Source organism: Macrobrachium rosenbergii, chromosome 18 (genome assembly GCF_040412425.1).
Source record: "Macrobrachium rosenbergii isolate ZJJX-2024 chromosome 18, ASM4041242v1, whole genome shotgun sequence".
NCBI lineage: Eukaryota > Metazoa > Arthropoda > Malacostraca > Decapoda > Palaemonidae > Macrobrachium > Macrobrachium rosenbergii.
This window is the reverse complement of record NC_089758.1, coordinates 7,398,688-7,417,246: the sequence shown is the minus strand read 5'-3', so window position 1 is coordinate 7,417,246 and position 18,559 is coordinate 7,398,688. Positions and strand designations below refer to the sequence as shown.

At 35.4% G+C, this 18,559-nt stretch overlaps 1 protein-coding gene across 6 annotated transcripts in view; it reads left to right on the top strand.

The window, feature by feature from the left end:
• The window catches only part of LOC136848076 (syntaxin-7-like), a 46,327-nt gene that overhangs the window by 26,123 nt on the left and 1,645 nt on the right, over positions 1–18,559 (top strand). For 4 of the 6 annotated variants that reach the window (XM_067120252.1, XM_067120247.1, XM_067120248.1 and 1 more), the window contains exons 6-8: positions 2,335–2,477; positions 2,819–2,974; positions 14,033–14,132. In XM_067120252.1, the coding sequence (XP_066976353.1) occupies positions 2,335–2,477; positions 2,819–2,974; positions 14,033–14,128 (395 nt within the window). In that variant the 3' untranslated portion in view covers positions 14,129–14,132. The remainder of the gene's footprint in view (positions 1–2,334; positions 2,478–2,818; positions 2,975–14,032; positions 14,133–18,559) is intronic. The other 2 variants (XM_067120250.1, XM_067120253.1) reach the window with 1 other exon arrangement.

Below are 18,559 nucleotides of genomic sequence, written 5' to 3'. Positions count from 1 at the left end.
AATAGGGTTAGGAGCCAAGGAGATCATAGACGATTGAGGAAGAAAGGGAGCCTCACTTAGGTCTGTTTGCTAAATCGTGCCCTGTAATGCAACAAGCTGCAGGTCAAAACCTTTGTTTTGCCATGGGCAGTGTAGGAGACTTAGTTGTAATCATGGAGGAGTCTGACTTCATGGCATCATCTGACCTGTTGGAAATGTGGCTATGATGGCAATCAGTTGACAAGAATAATGAGCAGTCCTGACCAGAGGAAGAATGTCTAGGATGGCCTGATTGAATACCTCTTCAACCATCATGATCTTGGGAGACCCCTCCTAAATACTTCATTTTGGGAGAGCTTAAACCTCTTCCCAGGCTACTACTGAATTAGGCTCTCCAGAGAAGGCAAATTTTAGTGGCTGGAGCTAGGAATCAGTATGATATATTAGTGTGATCTTTTAGTTTGGGTGGCTATAACAGGAAATCCATAGTAAAATTGACTGAAGAGGTGTTACACCTGAGAACTTAGCAGTAGCAACAGCAACTGTGGGAGGTGGTGCAGAAATGTCAACAGTCACATCTAGAATCTACACCATAGCAGATGTACCATGAGCATTTAGTATAGAAGATGTACCATGAGCAGTTAGTATAGAAGATGTACCATGAGTAGTTAGTAGTGAGATGTAGCAGGAGCAGGTTAGAAAAGGTGATGTAGCAATGACCTACACAGCAGGCACAGCAGGTGGACAGGCCAAATGTAGGAGGCATAGCTGGAGCTGTCAGCACTACAGATACAAAGGAAATGGCAGTCAGAGTAGTCGCAACAACTGTAGGTACTGTATAGACAGTAAGGCTAAATATGACTACTGATGTATGGCATTAGTGCAGTAAATAGTGATATGAAAATATACAAAAAGTTAGCAGAGTCAGGTACCTAACACCATGAAATAGTGCATAGCAAACTCAGGTTAATTCATTTCAGTCTTAGCACCAGGTATCTGTTAATGCAATTGTTTAAAACTGAAAATACAGAATAAAGTATAAAAAAAATTAATAGAAGAAATTGTACAGACGTACTTAAACTATCTTAATATGCACAGTTAAGAAAATTGGCAAAATTCACATATTCATTGCTAAATATAAGCCGATGGTACTTACGGAAGCCAGCAGACAAAAACTGTAAGTAATGAAGGGTGTAATAACATTTCAAAACAGGGTGGAAACAAAGTAAAGAGGAATGATGATCATAGGAATGAAAAGTAAACAAACTTGACAATAGAAGACTTTCCAAGCTGCTGAGCAAAAATGTTTGGGAGATTCCCTTAGTTGTGTTGACAATACTGTACCACAGACATGGGGACAATGAGAAGCATAGTTACCGTGTACAATGAGAAGCATAGTTACCGTCTACCATTTGGTGAAAGGAATGTATGCATCTCTGTTGCTTTTGTCTGTAAGTTAAAAAAAAAAAATGTGTCTGGAGACATTCAAGACTGTGAATGAGTAGCTTGTGATGAAATAAATCTGCTTGTCCTTGTTTTGGTACTGTATATAGATATCCAGTTATTTATGTGTCCTATACAGTATACTGAGACTGAACATGTGTATTTACTGGTTAAAGATCCCATAAAGAGTTGCCTCCTTCTGAATGCCTTATAAGAGTTAGTAACAAAGTTTCCTTCTGCATTCCTTCGACCCTGAGCTGCCTTCCTTTCTTCCCCATACTCATAATCCTTCCTTTTGCTCTCTTCCTATGGATACTTAACCTCCAGTTTCTTCAGTGTTTATTGCTATAATGTTTTGTTTAATTTAGAACAAAATTATAGGCTTGCCTTTAGAGAGCTGTTATTGTCACCATAGTTAAGTATTTTGACCATAGGATCAAGGGTTTGTTCTGCAGCGACAAGGATTAGAACATAATAAATTTGGAGAGAGGAAAGGAATCGTACACATTAATAAGCACAGGCAGGGACTGAAGAAATGTTTCAAAGAAGTTTAATACTCTACTGTTTTTGTGTGCTTGCAAAGGATCACTTTTGCCAGTATTCTCGTTCTGAAATTTTGTGGCTTACATTTTCGTTTTTCAGAGATTTATGCATGTAAATTCTTTATATATCCAGGTACATGACTCAAGTGCATATTTATGTATGGAAAAATTCATAAAATGTCTATTGGATATAAAGTATTTTAGGGTGTTTTAAAGCATACCACGAATGATTGACCTTGTTATGGGTTAAATACCTCAAGTTTTTTTGTACTAAGGAAGCTGTAGTGTATTCTATGTTTATTGAAACCTTTGGGTGAAAATGTATCAGTTCAGTTTTTATATACTAGTGCTGTTTGTCCTCTTTTTCTAGATGGCCCTGGGCAGGGAGGTGCCCTCCTTGATCTGGATGAAAACAAAGCTCCTTCAACGCAGTCACAGATGCAGATTCAGATGGAACAGGAGCAGGAGCTTCAAGACCTACAAGAGAGAGAGAGGCAAATTCGACAGTTAGAGGTAACTGTTTATTGTTGAAAACAGCAAATTCAACTAGACAGCACTGAAGGACAAGTTCAAATATACAGCACTGAAGGATATTTAAAAAGTGTTTATCTTTTAGGTAGAATTATATAATTCACTTGGAATAAAGAATATAAGACTGGCATGCCTGACCTTTAACACTTATGATTATCATTATAAATTATTTAATGAAATGACTTAACTTGGTGACTATGAATTTGACAGTGAATTGATTACCTAGAAAATCATTATATGTATCAGTATATACTGCACAATGTGCTCAAGCTTCAGGATTAATAGAGAGGAAAGGAACTACTGAAGTTGATTTGTTTTTCCAGTCTGATATTATGGATGTGAACCAGATTTTCAAGGATTTAGCTACCATGGTGCACGAACAAGGAGAAGTTATTGACTCGATTGAGGCAAATGTAGAATCGGCTCAAGTGCATGTGTCGCAGGCCTCAACTCAACTTACACAGGCTAGGCAGTATCAGGTATTTTGATTTTTTTGCATTTTTACTTCAATTTTACATTTGCATTGTTCTGTGTCTGCTTGCTATATTGGGCATGCTTGTTTGATAGTTGTAGTGTTTTATTTTTTGAAACACCATTTGGTGTTCTTATAGTAATGCTGATTTTAAGGCATTGAGGATCATTACAACCTATTACCTATATCTACATAATTTGTTTTTAGATTTTATAATTATCTTTTAAGATCATATGTTAGAACTATATTGACATTTTTTCTGCTCTTTTTTTTTTTAATATACCAAGCTTTGTTCTTGTACATTGTGTTCTTGGATATTTTGATGTGTTTGTGCATTGTGTTCTTGGATATATTGAGAGAATTTATTTTCCGCTTGGATATATGGAGAGGCTGTATTTGTTTGTTTGTCTGCTTTAAATAAAAAGGAGAGCTATCCTCTTCGTTTGCTCATTAAAACCTATTTTTTTTACATTAGCCTTTTATGCATTGCAAGTGAAAATCCCAGACACTTCCATAGAAGAAATGAGGGGAATGAGGAATTGCTTCTACTAGAACATTAGCACATGTACCTGTGGCCCCCATTCTGTGGTGGTTAGCTGCTTCAATTCATGTATCCTCCCGAGATATAGGATTTTGTGAAGGATTGCCTTTTTCACCTCATCGCTCATTTCTCTCTTCCCATTTTTCATATTTTTGTAAATTTCATTACCATTTATCATTTTGTGTGTGCATACTTGTTTTTGGTTTCAGTGGTTTCAGTTCTGTAGCTAATTAGCTACTGACATCTACTTAGCTTTTGGGTGTTTAGTAATAACTGTCTTTGCTGGTTGCCATAAAAATTAGTTTTAAAATGTTGTATAAGTTTAATACAGCAGCACCTCAACTTAACAGTGGTCTGCCCTTTCTGCTAAGTAACGATTGGGTACCATGGGGCCAGCTCGCATAACTTATAGTGTAGCGTAATTGCATATACTGTACAGTACTTTACAGCCTATCCTAACTAGTATAATTATCATGTTATTTAAAATACTGAATCACTTATACAGTCCAACCTCTTTAAACCGATTCCCTTGGGACCAGGCCACTGATGGACCACAGAAAATCCCGGATGATATATATCACCCTAAAAACCCGTATGTAAACAGTCTTGCCAGCTCATTCTACATACATATTGCTGTGTTATCAAAAGTAGAACAAAGCATAAGAATAATCACTGTCATTCCTTAGGTTTAGCTCCTTATTAAAATTCTGGCGTGCTCCATAAGTATCTCCCCAGAAATGCTTACACCTTTTATTTGTCAGTGCTTAAATCACTTTAAAGGGGCACTATCGAGTTCTGATTTCCTGGAGTCTTTCAGTGTTTTCCATCAATTTAAACTTTTCTGGTTTTCTTTTTCAGCAGAAACCTAAAAATCTGCTGCTTTTGTTTTTTTAAACCTTTGTGTGTGTGTGTGCGTGTGTGACCAACAGACAGACAGACTATTGATCCCGGTTAGGTTTTACACCGAAAGATATCCATTTGCAAAATTCAAATAATAGTTTTACAGTATTAGGAATGGTCATTTGACAAAACTTGTTTTACATAATGCATGTAATTATATTTCATGCATAATTGTTGTATTACTATTGTGTTAAAGTGTATGAATATGGCATTCAGGCACCATTTGCATTCTGATAATGTGTACATTCTTAAAATCATCAGCTGATTGCATTTTACCAACATCATCACAGTCTTTAGTTACTAAATGAAATGCATCTTGGAGATTTTTTTTTTTTGTAAATTATCAAAGCTGGGTTTAAAAATGCAGCCTTGAACAAGTTGACAACTGTAACGCAATCCTTAATTAATGTGTGTTAGTTACGGTAATTGGCATTGGCCAAACAGCTGTTTCTCGATTATATAGTTTATGTCAGTACTTGCTGTTGTTTGTGCCGGTGTCTTTTGCACTCAATAGTAATTGGTTGTTAATTACAAGAAATAGTAATGAATTCTTAAACAAGTCACAAGGTTTGGAAGCCTGACTTAATGTTTGAAGATTTGCATTTAACCTAATGAACTTTTGCTTGTAGGCCTATTTCTTAGCTAAAAGGTAACTCAAAAATACAATATCAACAGTATATACCAAAACTGAGACAGGCATGGAAAGCCTAGGCTAGTGAAATGTACTGAAAATACTTCTCACACTATACTTGATGTATATGATGGAATAATTTTTTTGGACGAAGTTTTAATGATCACATGATAAACGAGATCGGATGATACACGAGTATATACACAAATTACGGTTCTTTTGTATGCTGTATATTTTGGAGTTTCACAGAATGTTTTCGTTGGAAATAAACTGTGCCTGTGTATTTAGGGAGCAAGCTTCAGCTCTGAAATCCGAACAGTCTAAAAACTGAAACTTGTGGTGCCACCCTTGTAGCTGCTCAAGAACTAATGGGGGTTGATTAAAAAATGTCCTGGATCGTGGGAGTTTCCGGACCACGAAGTGCTGGATTTAAGAGTTCAGACTGTAATTCCAATGCAGTGATACATCTGCAAAATTAATTGCTTCTAAATACGTATACATGTCCACAACTGTACAGTACTTACTTATACTTATAAGATATGTGTGTGTGTATGTAAAATGCTGTATAAAAATCTCATACATTATAAAAAAACATGTACAGCTTTTCTTTTTAATAATAACAAGAATGTTTTTTTTTAATAATGACCCCAAATTATGTATAAATAAGAGAGAGAGAGATAACATGCGAAAGGCAGGCAAACACATCTGAGTGTATGAGTGTATAGCTCATCCTAACATGATGCTTACACGTGCATATACCCTGTACACTTGCATACATACTTAAATGTGTAAGACTACATTACTGTATTTTATTGCGAACAAGAAAGTGCTGTACTGCTTTAAGGACCTTACATCAGTAAAAATAATGCACAAGAGAGAGAGAGAGAGAGAAATAATTATTAGAAATGATTTGCAGTGCTGAAACTGTGATTACTTGTAACTACACTTTATTTAACCAGTTATCTCAGCATTTCTCGGGTTGCGACTGTGAAAAGAACAAAGATTAAAGCTCTCATATTAAAAAAAAATTTATACAAATTTGCCAGTGTACTCTGCTGTAAGCACATAAAATTGTGTCATTAAATTTTACATTTTAGTAAGACATTTTCACAAGACAAAGAACAACTGTACATGCTCTCTCTGCAAAAACAAACACAAAAAAGATCGTATAAATAACAGCGCAATTTCTTAACTTAGCAGACAACTGACGCTGAATGACCGACTATAGCATGCAAACAGCAGGCATGCTGTGTCCCTTAACCTGGAAACAAAGGACCCATGCTCACAGGGTCAAACAGGAAATGTTTAGTCATACATTTGCATGCATTTGTTCACCTTCCACCCTCACAGGGACAAAGAGGAAAGCATTATCGTGTGCATGTGTGCATTTGTTCATCATCCACCTGCATAGGCATACCCAGGAAAGTGTTGGTCACATGTGTATTCATTCGTTCATTTACCATCCACCCTTACAGGTGCACCCAGGAAAGCGTTGGTCGTGTGTGTTCGTTGTTCATTTACCATCCACCCTTACAGGTGCACCCATGGAAGTGTTGGTCATGTGTGTGTTCATTCATTCACTAACCATCCATTTTCACAAGCTCAAACAGGAATACCTTGGTCATGTGCTTATATTTGTTTGTTCTCTGCCTGATACCCTTAGCATATGTAACGGATTATCCACTCATGACAATAGGTCATACTTACTGGCCTTTCCACTAAGTAAACAATAATTGTGTTATTTTTAGCTGGCTTTGGTGAGTCCACTAAGTAATAAAATCTGCTAAAGTTGAGGTCTGTTAAGTTGAAGAGCCACCGTACTAATTATTAAAATAGTGTACTAGGTGTATTTTAACTGTCTTGAACGAGTCTTCTCTCACACCTATTCAGTCAGTGGGTTATGTGCTGTTGATCTTCCCTCCCCAATTTTCTTAGATATTTTCATGGTGGTGGTGCATCATTAAACCCTTGAAAGAAAGTTACTGCTTCCCCTTTCTAGAGACAGGTTCCTCACTTTTCATGCAGCTAATAGCACTCAAATTATACTCACAGGAGTCATACATGTTTCATGCCCTGAACAGCTAAGTGAGATCATGTGTAATGATGGAAATCCCTCATTAATATTTATGATAATAACATCAGTAACATCCTGTATAGAATAAAAAAGAATTGGTTTTTATTTTATCAAGAGGTGAGGTTCCCTCTTGAGGTTGGTGGTATCTATGGTAGTGTTTATGTAAATAGATGTGCATTTATTATTAGAAGGTTCTTGATGTTCATGTTTTCAGGAGGTGAAAGGAATGTAGCTCCCCTTGTTTTGCATTGTTAATGAAATTTATCTCTTTTGTAAAAGGGAACCAGTTCTAGAAGGGAGTGAGTTATATAAGGAAACTAGTTATATGAAGTACCATGTTAGGAGTAGATACTTGGGCCTTAATATATCCAAAAGAATTTAAGCTATTGTAAACCATGGGAAGTTAAAGAAACTATGGAAGCCAACAGTTTCCATTACTCAATCTTAGTCACCAAGAACACTGAACATGAAGATTCATCAGTCTTCAATCTCAAGTGCCAGCTACTGCTAAGGCTGAGATATTATCTTTTGTTTGTACTAGCCTAGGCCAAGGCTAGAATTGATATGTCTCCCCATAGCCTATATAGGCCAGTTTTAGACGATAAGTATACATAGCCTAAACTGCATGTTTACCATTTGTTGACTATGTATAGCACACTCAATTTTCCTTCTTTTTAAAATTGAGATGTCCACTTCATATCTGCCTCAGTTTGTAATTGGTATCTAAGGAAATTATCATTCTTATCAATTGTCCTTCATGGCATCCTACTAGCAATAGCATCTCTAGGGTCAAAAACACCTACACCTTATAGTAAAGGTAAGAGATTATGCAAATCCTTGAGTTACCTCTGGCCTACAAGTATTGATTGTTACATTCAGGCTATGCCAAATTCATGATCCATGTGAAGTGTGAAGCATAGAGCTTGACATTTTCACTCCCCAGTTGCTCCACTGTATCTCCCATATTTTTCAGTAATTGAGGGTAACAGCAACTTGGCTTTTTCCCTCCTAAGTTACTGTTTAGACCAGCGAGAAAGTAATGGGTTTGTAATGAACAGAAAGAACTTACAATCTAGAACTAATTCAAAACTAATTTTCATACAAATCCAAGACTTTTGGCTAAAAGGGCCAACTCTTAACTCCCTTGTCCTTTTGCAGCTGTTTCAGTCACACATGAAGTGATGCAGTCAACCAGTGTTGACTTGGGGAAACCATAGGCACATGCATTAAACCCTTCCGTAGGAGTAGTTCCTACTCTTGTTTTCTCTTATATGGAAGTGTCTGTAATTTTTGCATGCAACACTCAAAATTCTCAAACAGGCATGAGGTTAGATGGCATTGGTATTTAGATTATATTAATCTTCATCCCACCATAGTCAGGTTAAGGGATACAAGATTTAATACTTACATTTAATGTTTTGATGATGATTTAGCTGTTTTTCATTTTTATGAAAATTGACCATTCTTGATGAAACGTATACTGTATGTAGTTGTGCATGATATTTTATATTGTATGCAAAATATTAAGAAGCTAGAATAATCTGAATCTAAATAAATAGTATGAAGTATTTAAAAAGAAGGGGGGGGGATAAGAGGTTGGTGTTAAACATTTGTTTTTTATGTTCCAATTTAATTAGTGCTTCCTTCCAGTAATTGTTTTGTAAATCTTCCATTGGCTGAGTAGGGTCTCTTGATAACTGCCACAAGAAAAATGACCAGATATGGAGGAAAGAAGAACATGTGTCATTTTTCCTTCTAAGGTGTTTAGTTTTAAGTTCATTGGTAAATTGGGGTTCGAAGTCAAGAACTGCATATTAGCTGTGAAACTATGGGATGTGATCAAGGAAGCTGGCCAAGGGTGTAGCCAAGAATTCTCTTTGGAGTGGGAGGGGTCTAAAATGGCAGAAATTGATACAAAAAAGTGCCAGGTAACATAGAAAATATTAAAATGTATATAAAAATACTGTACTGATGAGATTTACAGAATGAAATTATTTACGAACTTAAACATATTAGAAATACTATCCAATTTGCATGACATTTAACTATACATACTTTGTAGTTATGTGCAGTACTAGTGTTCAGTCATCAGCAATAAAAACTACAATAATCAGTAGAAAGGTGCCAAATCACATAAAAACAAACATTAAAATATTCAAAATAATATACGTAGGTCCTCGGCTTACATCGGGGGTTCCATTCCAGCGCCGTGCTGTAAGTTGATTTTTACTACAGGTCGGTGTTTCGCTGTTATCGGTGCTTAAGGCGCCATAACTTGCTGTTTGCTGCCTTAACTTGATGCCTATTCTTGCCGTTAAAGGCGCTTATGGTGCCATAACTTGATGCAACATCAAGTTACGGTACTGTAAAATGCCGTTAACAGACCTGAAACAACGCCATAAGAGCGAATCTGCCATAAGCTGATGTCGCCGTAAGTAGGTGACGCACTGCTTACATGTTAATATATTGTGCCCACAGAATAAAACCATTTAAAAGCTTCAAAATATAATGAATATTATTGTTGTACAAAACATTGTAGATCCTGCATTCAGCCTTGTGGCAGTGTCAGTTCCTTGCAGCCAATTCAGACTTGTACTTGTATGTTTGTTACAGTATTTGCAGTGTCTTATATGCATTGAATTAATGCCTTAGCTTAGAAAAAAGTTCTTAGTGCTATTGCTGATAAGCATAATGCCCTTTTGTTGGAAAATAAGGTGGCTGCAATAAATCCTACCAAAATAAATGTTGAAAAAATTGTCACCACAATAGCTTGTTCTCTTAGCCAGCCCATTGAGTACATCAGTTACACCCATCAGTACAGAAAAATGCTACATACATGTAATTATCTTTTGTTTTTTCTTGTCATTTATTGTAAATATGTGTGTGTGGCATAATGGGTTGTTTACTGGGGTTTATAAGGTATATAGGTCTTTTTCAAGTTGCTGGTCTTGGAATGAATTATGATGTTGTGTGAGTTGTTATGTCTGATATTTAACGCAGGGGTCTGAAGTAGTGCTAAAATTATATGAAAATAACATGAATATAATAAATACAGTATAGCAAAACCACAGTACTGTATTGATACAGTAAACATAAGAAATTAAGTAGTCTAGTCCATCACAATTTACAATTAATGCATTGGGTGATAGCATTTTTCTAATGAGAATTATCTCCAAAAGTCTAAATACTGTAGAGGGAAATACTGTAACATAAATACCAAAAGGTATAAGATGATAATGTAAGTAGTTGTAGTACCTTTTTCTAATTACACTCAAGCGAGGCGCTACACATTTTATATTAAACTAGCTGACCAACCCGGCACTGCCCCGGGAACTCTCTCTCTCTCTCTCTCTCTCTCTCTCTCTCTCTCTCTCTCTCTCTCTCTCTCTCTCTCTCTCTCTCTCTCCTTCCTATTAAGATAGTTGCTTCAGTTACATTGCCCAGTATTTTTGACATTTTATATTTCACCCCTTCTCACCCTCCATTCCTATCGGGGCTGAACTTGGACTTAAAGGGCTTGAGTACTGTAACTAGTCGTCTCAGCGGCCTCGAAAACTGTGGATTAGACACTAATAACTGTCATTTTTTACATTTTATTTTTCACCCCTTCTCACCCCCTATTCTTGTCGGGGCTGAACTTGGACTCAAAGGGCATTGGGGAGATCTGTCATTTTTTACATTTTGTTTCTCACGCCTTCTCACCCACCCACCCCCCCTTCCCTTCGGGGCTGAACTTGGACTTAAAGGGCATCGAGTGTCACCATTATCTCAGCAACCTTGAAAACTATGGATTTGACACCAATATCTGTCGTTTTCAGTTATTTTGATATTCACCCCCTTCCCTCCCCCACCTCCTTTGGTGTCCTTTGGTGCTAGTGATGTCCTACCGCACAGTATTCTTTTCCAGATTGTAAGTCATATGTATGCCAAGTTTGGTTGAAATTGCACGATGCATTTCAGAGTTATGCTGGAACATTCACACACACACACACACACACACACACATATGCATAGACAAGGGCTTTGGAGAGATATATACATTTTATTTGTATTTGAATTGGCTCACTGGTCTCATTGTGTAATATTTTCAGAAATTTATCAGTCAATTACTAATGTTTTATTGTTAATAGTAAAATGGGTGCCTTGATACATAAAATGTTTTGAGGTTCATATTACTTTTTTATTCAAGTAAGTGAATTTGCCCAAGGTCAGAAAAATAATACTTATAAAATCTAAAAACTATTTTTTATAGAAATTCAAAACTAGCTTGGCATAGAACACTATCATTTTGAGTTTCTCGAGGATGTAAAAATTTCATAAATTTTATGTATGATGTTCAACTTATTTTGTTTCATCATATTTTAAGTACCGCATCGAATCTTCTCTCTTGAAAGAAGGAAGCCACAAGTGTATTTGTTTAATCAAGCAGTTAGTAAAAATGTTACTGTATTGTGTTTGAAGGCTTAGTAGCAATACTGTAAGGACAAACCATATTCACAGTCCATAAGTGCAACCTTTAAAGTGACATTTAAAAGTTTCTAAGTTGAAAAATCATGAATTACATTGAGTATGAGTGGATATAAGCTATTGCACCATTAATACGTGTAAAATAAAAAATCCTGGAGGTTTTTTCTCGTCTAGGCAAATAGGCATTATACAGTATATGATAAAAACACTGTTTTCCAGAAAAAACAAAAATCAACAACCACACACTCTTACTGAAAAAAATGCTCAAACTTGGTGCATGTTACATTATTGTTAAACAGTAACTTGAAATATTTAAAATGGAATCATCACAGTATTATGTGCTTTGACAGCTTATTGTTATCTCATTTTAAATCTATTTAAACCTATATACTGTAATACTTTTTTTTTGTAAAATTTTCACAGGTACAAATTAGTAATGTAAAGAAATCAAGTACTTAAGATTTAAGCATTATTAATTCTGTCTGCCAAAGAACAACCTGAATTTGAAGACCTATCTTTATAACTTTGCCTGTTTCTGGGTATCTTTTTTGCTAGTGTGCATTACTTGACCAAACTTAACAGACAAGTTGCACATAAAGTCAAGTAGGTTCTACATTACAGAAGTTTCTTTAACACTGTTTGTTAAAATCAAACAGATGTCAGGAATATTATTGTAAGTAATAAAAATTATTTTTTGCTACTCATATGATCCTAACAGATAAAAAAATTATTTTTATCTTAAATTTCATTCACATTTCTTCTGTGGATTGTCATTGCAAAGATGATGGATTTGAATAAAATAATTTTAAACTGAAGCTGTTTCAAGACGTATTGTGTCAGTGTGAATTTTTTTTACCTGCCCAATTTACTTGTCAACAGGTATTTTGCTTCTAATCATAACATGTTGTAATTATTATTATTAAATATGGTAATGTAGCAGCATGGAAGACTTTCTTTTTATAGTATGTTTTTTCTATTCTTTTTACTAATTGTTAAACACTGAGTAGTTGCTGCAAGTTCACTATGGTTAGTCACTGTCTTCAACTGTGTTGACTTGCATTACCTCCTTTATATCTAGTAACACTGTCCATAATGAAGTTGTAGTTGTGTTTTTACTCCTGAACTGACAGATTTTAGAATGTATAGGTGCTCCTTCCATTCTCAAGCTGTTCCAGCTAATGACACTGAGGCTATGGGAATGTGGGAGTAAGTCAGCTGGTGTGGATGGAAAATTAGTGACAAGAGTCATAACAGGGAAGACTCATACTTCTGTGGTAGTTAATCCTGTTCTTTGGTCTTGAGTTAAATTGACTCTTTTCTGTGTTTATTCTCATATTTGATGGTCTCTTGATGTATCCATACTTCAAGTCAAAGTCTGGTTGGTGCCCTTATTATTAAATTCCCAATGGAACACCTGGTTTCAGTTTTGGATGGAAAAGCTTTGTATATCTATGCCCCACATTAGGCTTTCTTAATAACATTTCTTCATTTGCCAGTTTCCACCTTATCTGCATTGAGTATGGTGGACAATGGTCTTTTTTGTCTTCCCATGTCATTGCTATAACTACTGAATTTCCCTTGAAATCTGAAGATGAAGATGTGCTGTAATTATTATCAGCCAAATTCATTAGGTCTTCATAATTATGGCTACTGGTTTCTTTGTCATTCATGATTGTGGAGGGTAATGAGATGGCAAAAATAAGAAATTCAGCAGCGCATGGGGGTTTTGACACTTGGAGCCCTATCATGAAACTAAACAAGACACACTGCCATCTATTGAAAAAAAATGCACATCAAAGGCATGCTAGTGGGAGGAAGATGGATAATGGGAATGAACCACAGAATGAGCAAAATTGGGATACTGAAAACAAGTAGGGATATTTTAGAGTAATGAATAGGTATTCCAGTGATTGTAAAAAAACAGTATATGGTCATGGTTCACAAGTATTCTCGGTGTAGTAAGAGATGGTGGTAACCAGACTACTGAGGCAAAAATTTTAAATAGAAAGACATATTTGATATATTTGTTGTGTTAAAAATTCTGAATGTCAGTATTTAAAGAGTGAGTTTTGCACCATATATCAGTGACTTGTACTATACTAAATACGTAGTCTGCTTAATATAAGATTCTTCCTTTGTTATTTATAAATAAGTTGCTTTGTTATAGATGTAGTGTATAGGTTGTTGCGAAGCCAGAAATGTCCTGCGTCTAGAAAGTACCTAGCTATTGCACTCTTTTTAATTAATGAGTGTAATTGATTGCCATGAAGCTTATTAGTTTTCTTCTCTTATGTTGCTTATTTTATTTAAAATTTATAGCATTGTAAGCATGAAAATATGTTATTTTTGAGCATTTATATCCTTTGAGCTAGAAAACAGTAATGTTAAATTTTGGTTTAGCTCATAATTTTTGTTCTTTTATTCCTTTTATTTCTTTTCTTTTGTATTGTAGAATAAAGCACGTAGAAAGAAGGTCTGCATCATTGTTATTGGTACGATTATCTTGAGCGTTGTCATTGGGCTGATTATCTGGAGTGCTAAGGATTAATTAGGTAAGCAAAAAGATATTTTTTTTAAAAAGAAGTTTGTTAAAATGATGTAAAAATACCATTACAGGCAGTCCCTGCTTACTGGCGGCATCGGTTAACGGCATCCGGTTTTACGGCACTTGTCTAGTGACGCCGTTAACTGGATTTTCGGCACCGATCTCCGGTTAGCAGTGCTGATCTCCAGCTAGTGGCGCCAGTCTCCAGTTAGCGGCGCTGATCTCCGGTTAGCAGCACCGATATCCGGTTAATGGCGCCGTTAAGCGGGTTATTAGTGCTATTATCGCCAATTTTCTGTTAGTGGTGATTTTCGGTTAGCAGTAACCGGGGACTGCCTATACTGGTATCTGTGTGCTGCCTGACATTTTATCATTAGTTTTATCGTACGCCTCACCTTATTACTCAATATTTATATTGTTTATTAGTTATTATTAGTATTCCTTTTGATATGACTCCTGGTATGTCAGTGTACAAGAGGTAGGTATATCCACTGAATCGCCTTTAAATATTTAGAAGGGTGATAACATCGATGATGCTTACTTTTCTATATCTTATGATATGGTGGTTAACAGACTTAAATGGTTTGGAATTGTAAAATGTTCCTTGGTAGTGAAATAAGTATTACTAGTTAGCCATCGTTTGGGTATGGTGGTAATTCCCTTTACTTGTTAGTGAGGACATATTTTGACCCTGTGAATATACGTTATCTTACCCTTTCCTCAGGGTAGAAGGTACAGCTTTTGTAAAAGACGTATTTTCGACAGGTTTCATAGAGACAGATTTAAGAAACATGCATATGAGAACATGGTCACCACATGTTTTTAGCCAATACAAGATCACTTGGGAAGAGGCAGCCATAGTGTTCTGCAACAGTTCAGTAAAAATTTGTGACTACAGCTTCTCTCTCTTGAACATAATACACTCCCTTCCTGGATGTGTTGGTCACTCAAGAAGGAAAGAGGTATACTTCCACCAGCCACCCAAAGCCTGCAAATAAGGCTTAATCCTTAACAAATATAGTGAATACCTTAAAACAAAATTGCACAGCAATGCAGGACACCCACCAAGAACTCATTAGGATTTTACAAAAACTTGTTAATATTAAGCACAGCAACTTTACCACTTAGTAGAAAATAAAAGAAAGGCTGATAAATGGTATAATAGCCATGACCAGCATCATAACCAGTATGTCTCATTAGAGGAGATGCACCTCTTTAATAAAGTTATACTCCTTAGTTATAAACAAGTATTAGTTCTAAAAATCATAATAAAAAGAAAGGAAAAACTACTCTCAAAAAAAGCAAAACTAAGACAATGTACCTGATTTTGAGTAATCTCTGGCCAACCCCAAACTACCTTAAGAGCCACTATGGTATCCCACTAAATGTCCTGTTATGTTCTCTTATTATTATTATTATTGGAAATGACTGACACAGTCATTTGTGTAATAGAAAATAAAAAGTTGGAACCCAAGTACAGTACTGTACTTGCAATGTACCCAAGAATTTACCTGGGCACTGCCCACCATGCATGTCAATGATTTTTACTAATTTTTTTTTAGCCCACTTGCAACTCAGTAGCATTTCACTTGAATTACCACTTCTGAGTATGATGGCAATAGGGTGAAATTTACAAGTATGCAAGTTGAGCAGCCTGCCCAGGTAAAACCTAAGGTTGTGTCAGTACAGTACTTTTGTTCCAGTTCCTCTGATGACCTATGTATAAAACAGAATGCTGCAAGCCCAGGGACTTTAATAGGGAAAGCAGCCTTTTACAAAAAAAAAAATTAGAGGTAAAGAATAAATAATTTTAGAGAAATAGCAGAAAAAACAAATGAGGTAAAACCGTTAGGATTACAAAATGAGAATCATGCAATCCTGCTCAATACAAATGCACTTGCACTTCATTTGAACCTTTGAAGTTCCAGTGATGTAATACAAGTAATTTCATCACAGCAGGAACAAAAGTTCTAGAAAACTGTGGGCACTGAACTTCACAAAAGAGGAGGCAAGACTGTTAGAATTGACTTCATGTCTACTAAAGGTATTATGTACATGGTGAATCATTTGGTCTTGAAAGGTCTAAATGGAGAGGATGAACAGAATTATGGAAAATTTATAAAGCGGTGCCCATTAAACTAAATAAAGTCAAGCTTGTATCCAGAATTTAAGATGTGAACCAGCTGATGAAAACCAAATGGGAACAGTATTCTAAACACAGCTTAATAAAAGAATTTAAAAATTTCCTCTGGAGTAATATCCTCCAGAAAGAGCAGACACTGTCACCTGTAATATGCAACGGGGAAGTTTCCAACCATGAGAGAGATTACCTTAAGTATTTTAGGTCTTGTGGTAGCTATTGTCCCTGGAAGAAACAGGAATTTGACCTTGGACCTGTGTTAGACATACAGCCTCAGTGTTGAAAATGCTGGAAAACTATGTTACCTGTGATTTTTGACAATTGTGTAGGCTCCTCAACTAAATGAGGGTTTTATGAAGCATTTTCTAAGTAACAATGGTACATAAAATTTAAGTTACAGGTTCTCATATGAAGGTGAAAATTTCTGAGTGAGTAAAATAAAAACTGAGTTGTTACAGGCAATCACGTTCCTCCTGTGTATCAGTATGACGTAAGTAAAAGAAAGAGCTTTGTCTTCAGTACAGGTTTGAACAAACAAAATTTCAAATTTTGTGTATATTCTATAAACATAAATTTATTTACTGGCAGAACCTTCTGATTGGTACAAATTTATACTACACAGTGTTTTAAGTTACCTGCAGCAGTAGGGGGATGGGAATTGCTGCCATGGAGTTTTCACCTTTAGCATGCAAAGAGTAATCATGGTCTGGAAAATGCAGAAGATAGGAAGACTTTTCATTGTAGATTTTCAAAATATATTAATATAACACCAACAGAATTTGCAGCTTTTGATGGCTATTACCCCCTTCATCATAGGAAATGTAAGTAAATAGTTCTCAAGTTAATATTTATACATGTTGCCCCTGCAGGTCTCACCAGGCATCCATTTTATTTACATTAAAGTCCAGTACTACCGAAGGTCATGGTGTTGGAACATGAATTCATATTTTTCATCATTTTGCTTTTTATTGTTTTTCTAATTATGAAAGGGCAATTTCATGATGGTTTTGTTTTCAGTGTTACATACACCTTTTTCTTTGTGCATTTTAGATTTTTCAAGTAGTCTACACAAGTATTCTACACTTAGTTGTTTATAAACCATGGTTCCTAAGCTAACTGTACAAAATAGTTTCCTATATTAGTAATTTTTAAATCCAAATATTTGGGGTCACATTTCCTAACCACTCATAAAAACAAACTCACTAATACTGTACTTCCTTCTCAGTTGTATTAAAAACAAAAATTTTTCCCCTGATGGTAAAACTTAGTTTGAAATCTTAAGGTATTTTTCTTATGTAAACATTTAGGAACAGAAGGCTTTTGTCTTCAGTCTTTCATAAATTTTGTGAAAAGTTCGTAGTCATTGAGTGCATCTAGAGATTCTTCTTGTTTCTGTTTAGAGTCTGTATCTAGCAGCTCTAACATGTCATCCATGCATCTCTTCCATATGATTGAGAGCATCAAAGATGTTTCTGTTTTGACCAAAAGATATACAAACTTTCATTGTCACCATGGGTTCATTTTTTTTTTTTTTTTATCATGCCCTTGTCAGTCTCCGTGGGGAACATTTTGACACACAAATTTGTATATTCCATTCATTATTGCTGGGTGTACATGTAAGAGGTTTGTGGATATGCAACCCTAAATATTTGGATTTAGGAATGATTTATACAAGAAATTGCTTTGCAAAGTTAGCTTATCCTCCAAGATTTATGAACAATGCAATAATAAAAGTTAGGAAAATCATCTACAGTAAATGCATAAAGAAAATTCTGTGGAATACAGAAACAAAACCATCATAAAACTTTTTCATAAAAGAGTTACTTAAATAACAAAACACTAAAGGATGAAAGACATGATTTTTTTTTTTTGTAAGTTCCAATATCACAACACCATGAGTAACATAGGTAAGACGATCGCTAAAAAAATGAGAGAATTGTAACCTTTCTTGTAGCAGAATGAGCAAGAATTTGGACATCTTTCCAAACATATAAAGGCCAAAAGAACAAATGACAGAAATAACGCTTTATCAATCCTTTGTTGAGATGAAAATTGTAAAATGAGCTCTGATAACTGTAAGATCATTTTTGAAAATGTGGTAATATAAAAGGCAGGGTCATGGAAGGGTCATTGCTCAACTAATGATGACTGGGAATAAGTCCTTTAGTAGATCAATACAGATTGTCTGAATGGAAACTAGCCTTTTTGAGTGTCATTAAGAAAGCCAATACAGATACTGTTTCTTTTAACCTGCAACATTTACAGTAATTTCAATTGTAAAAGAAATGGATGTT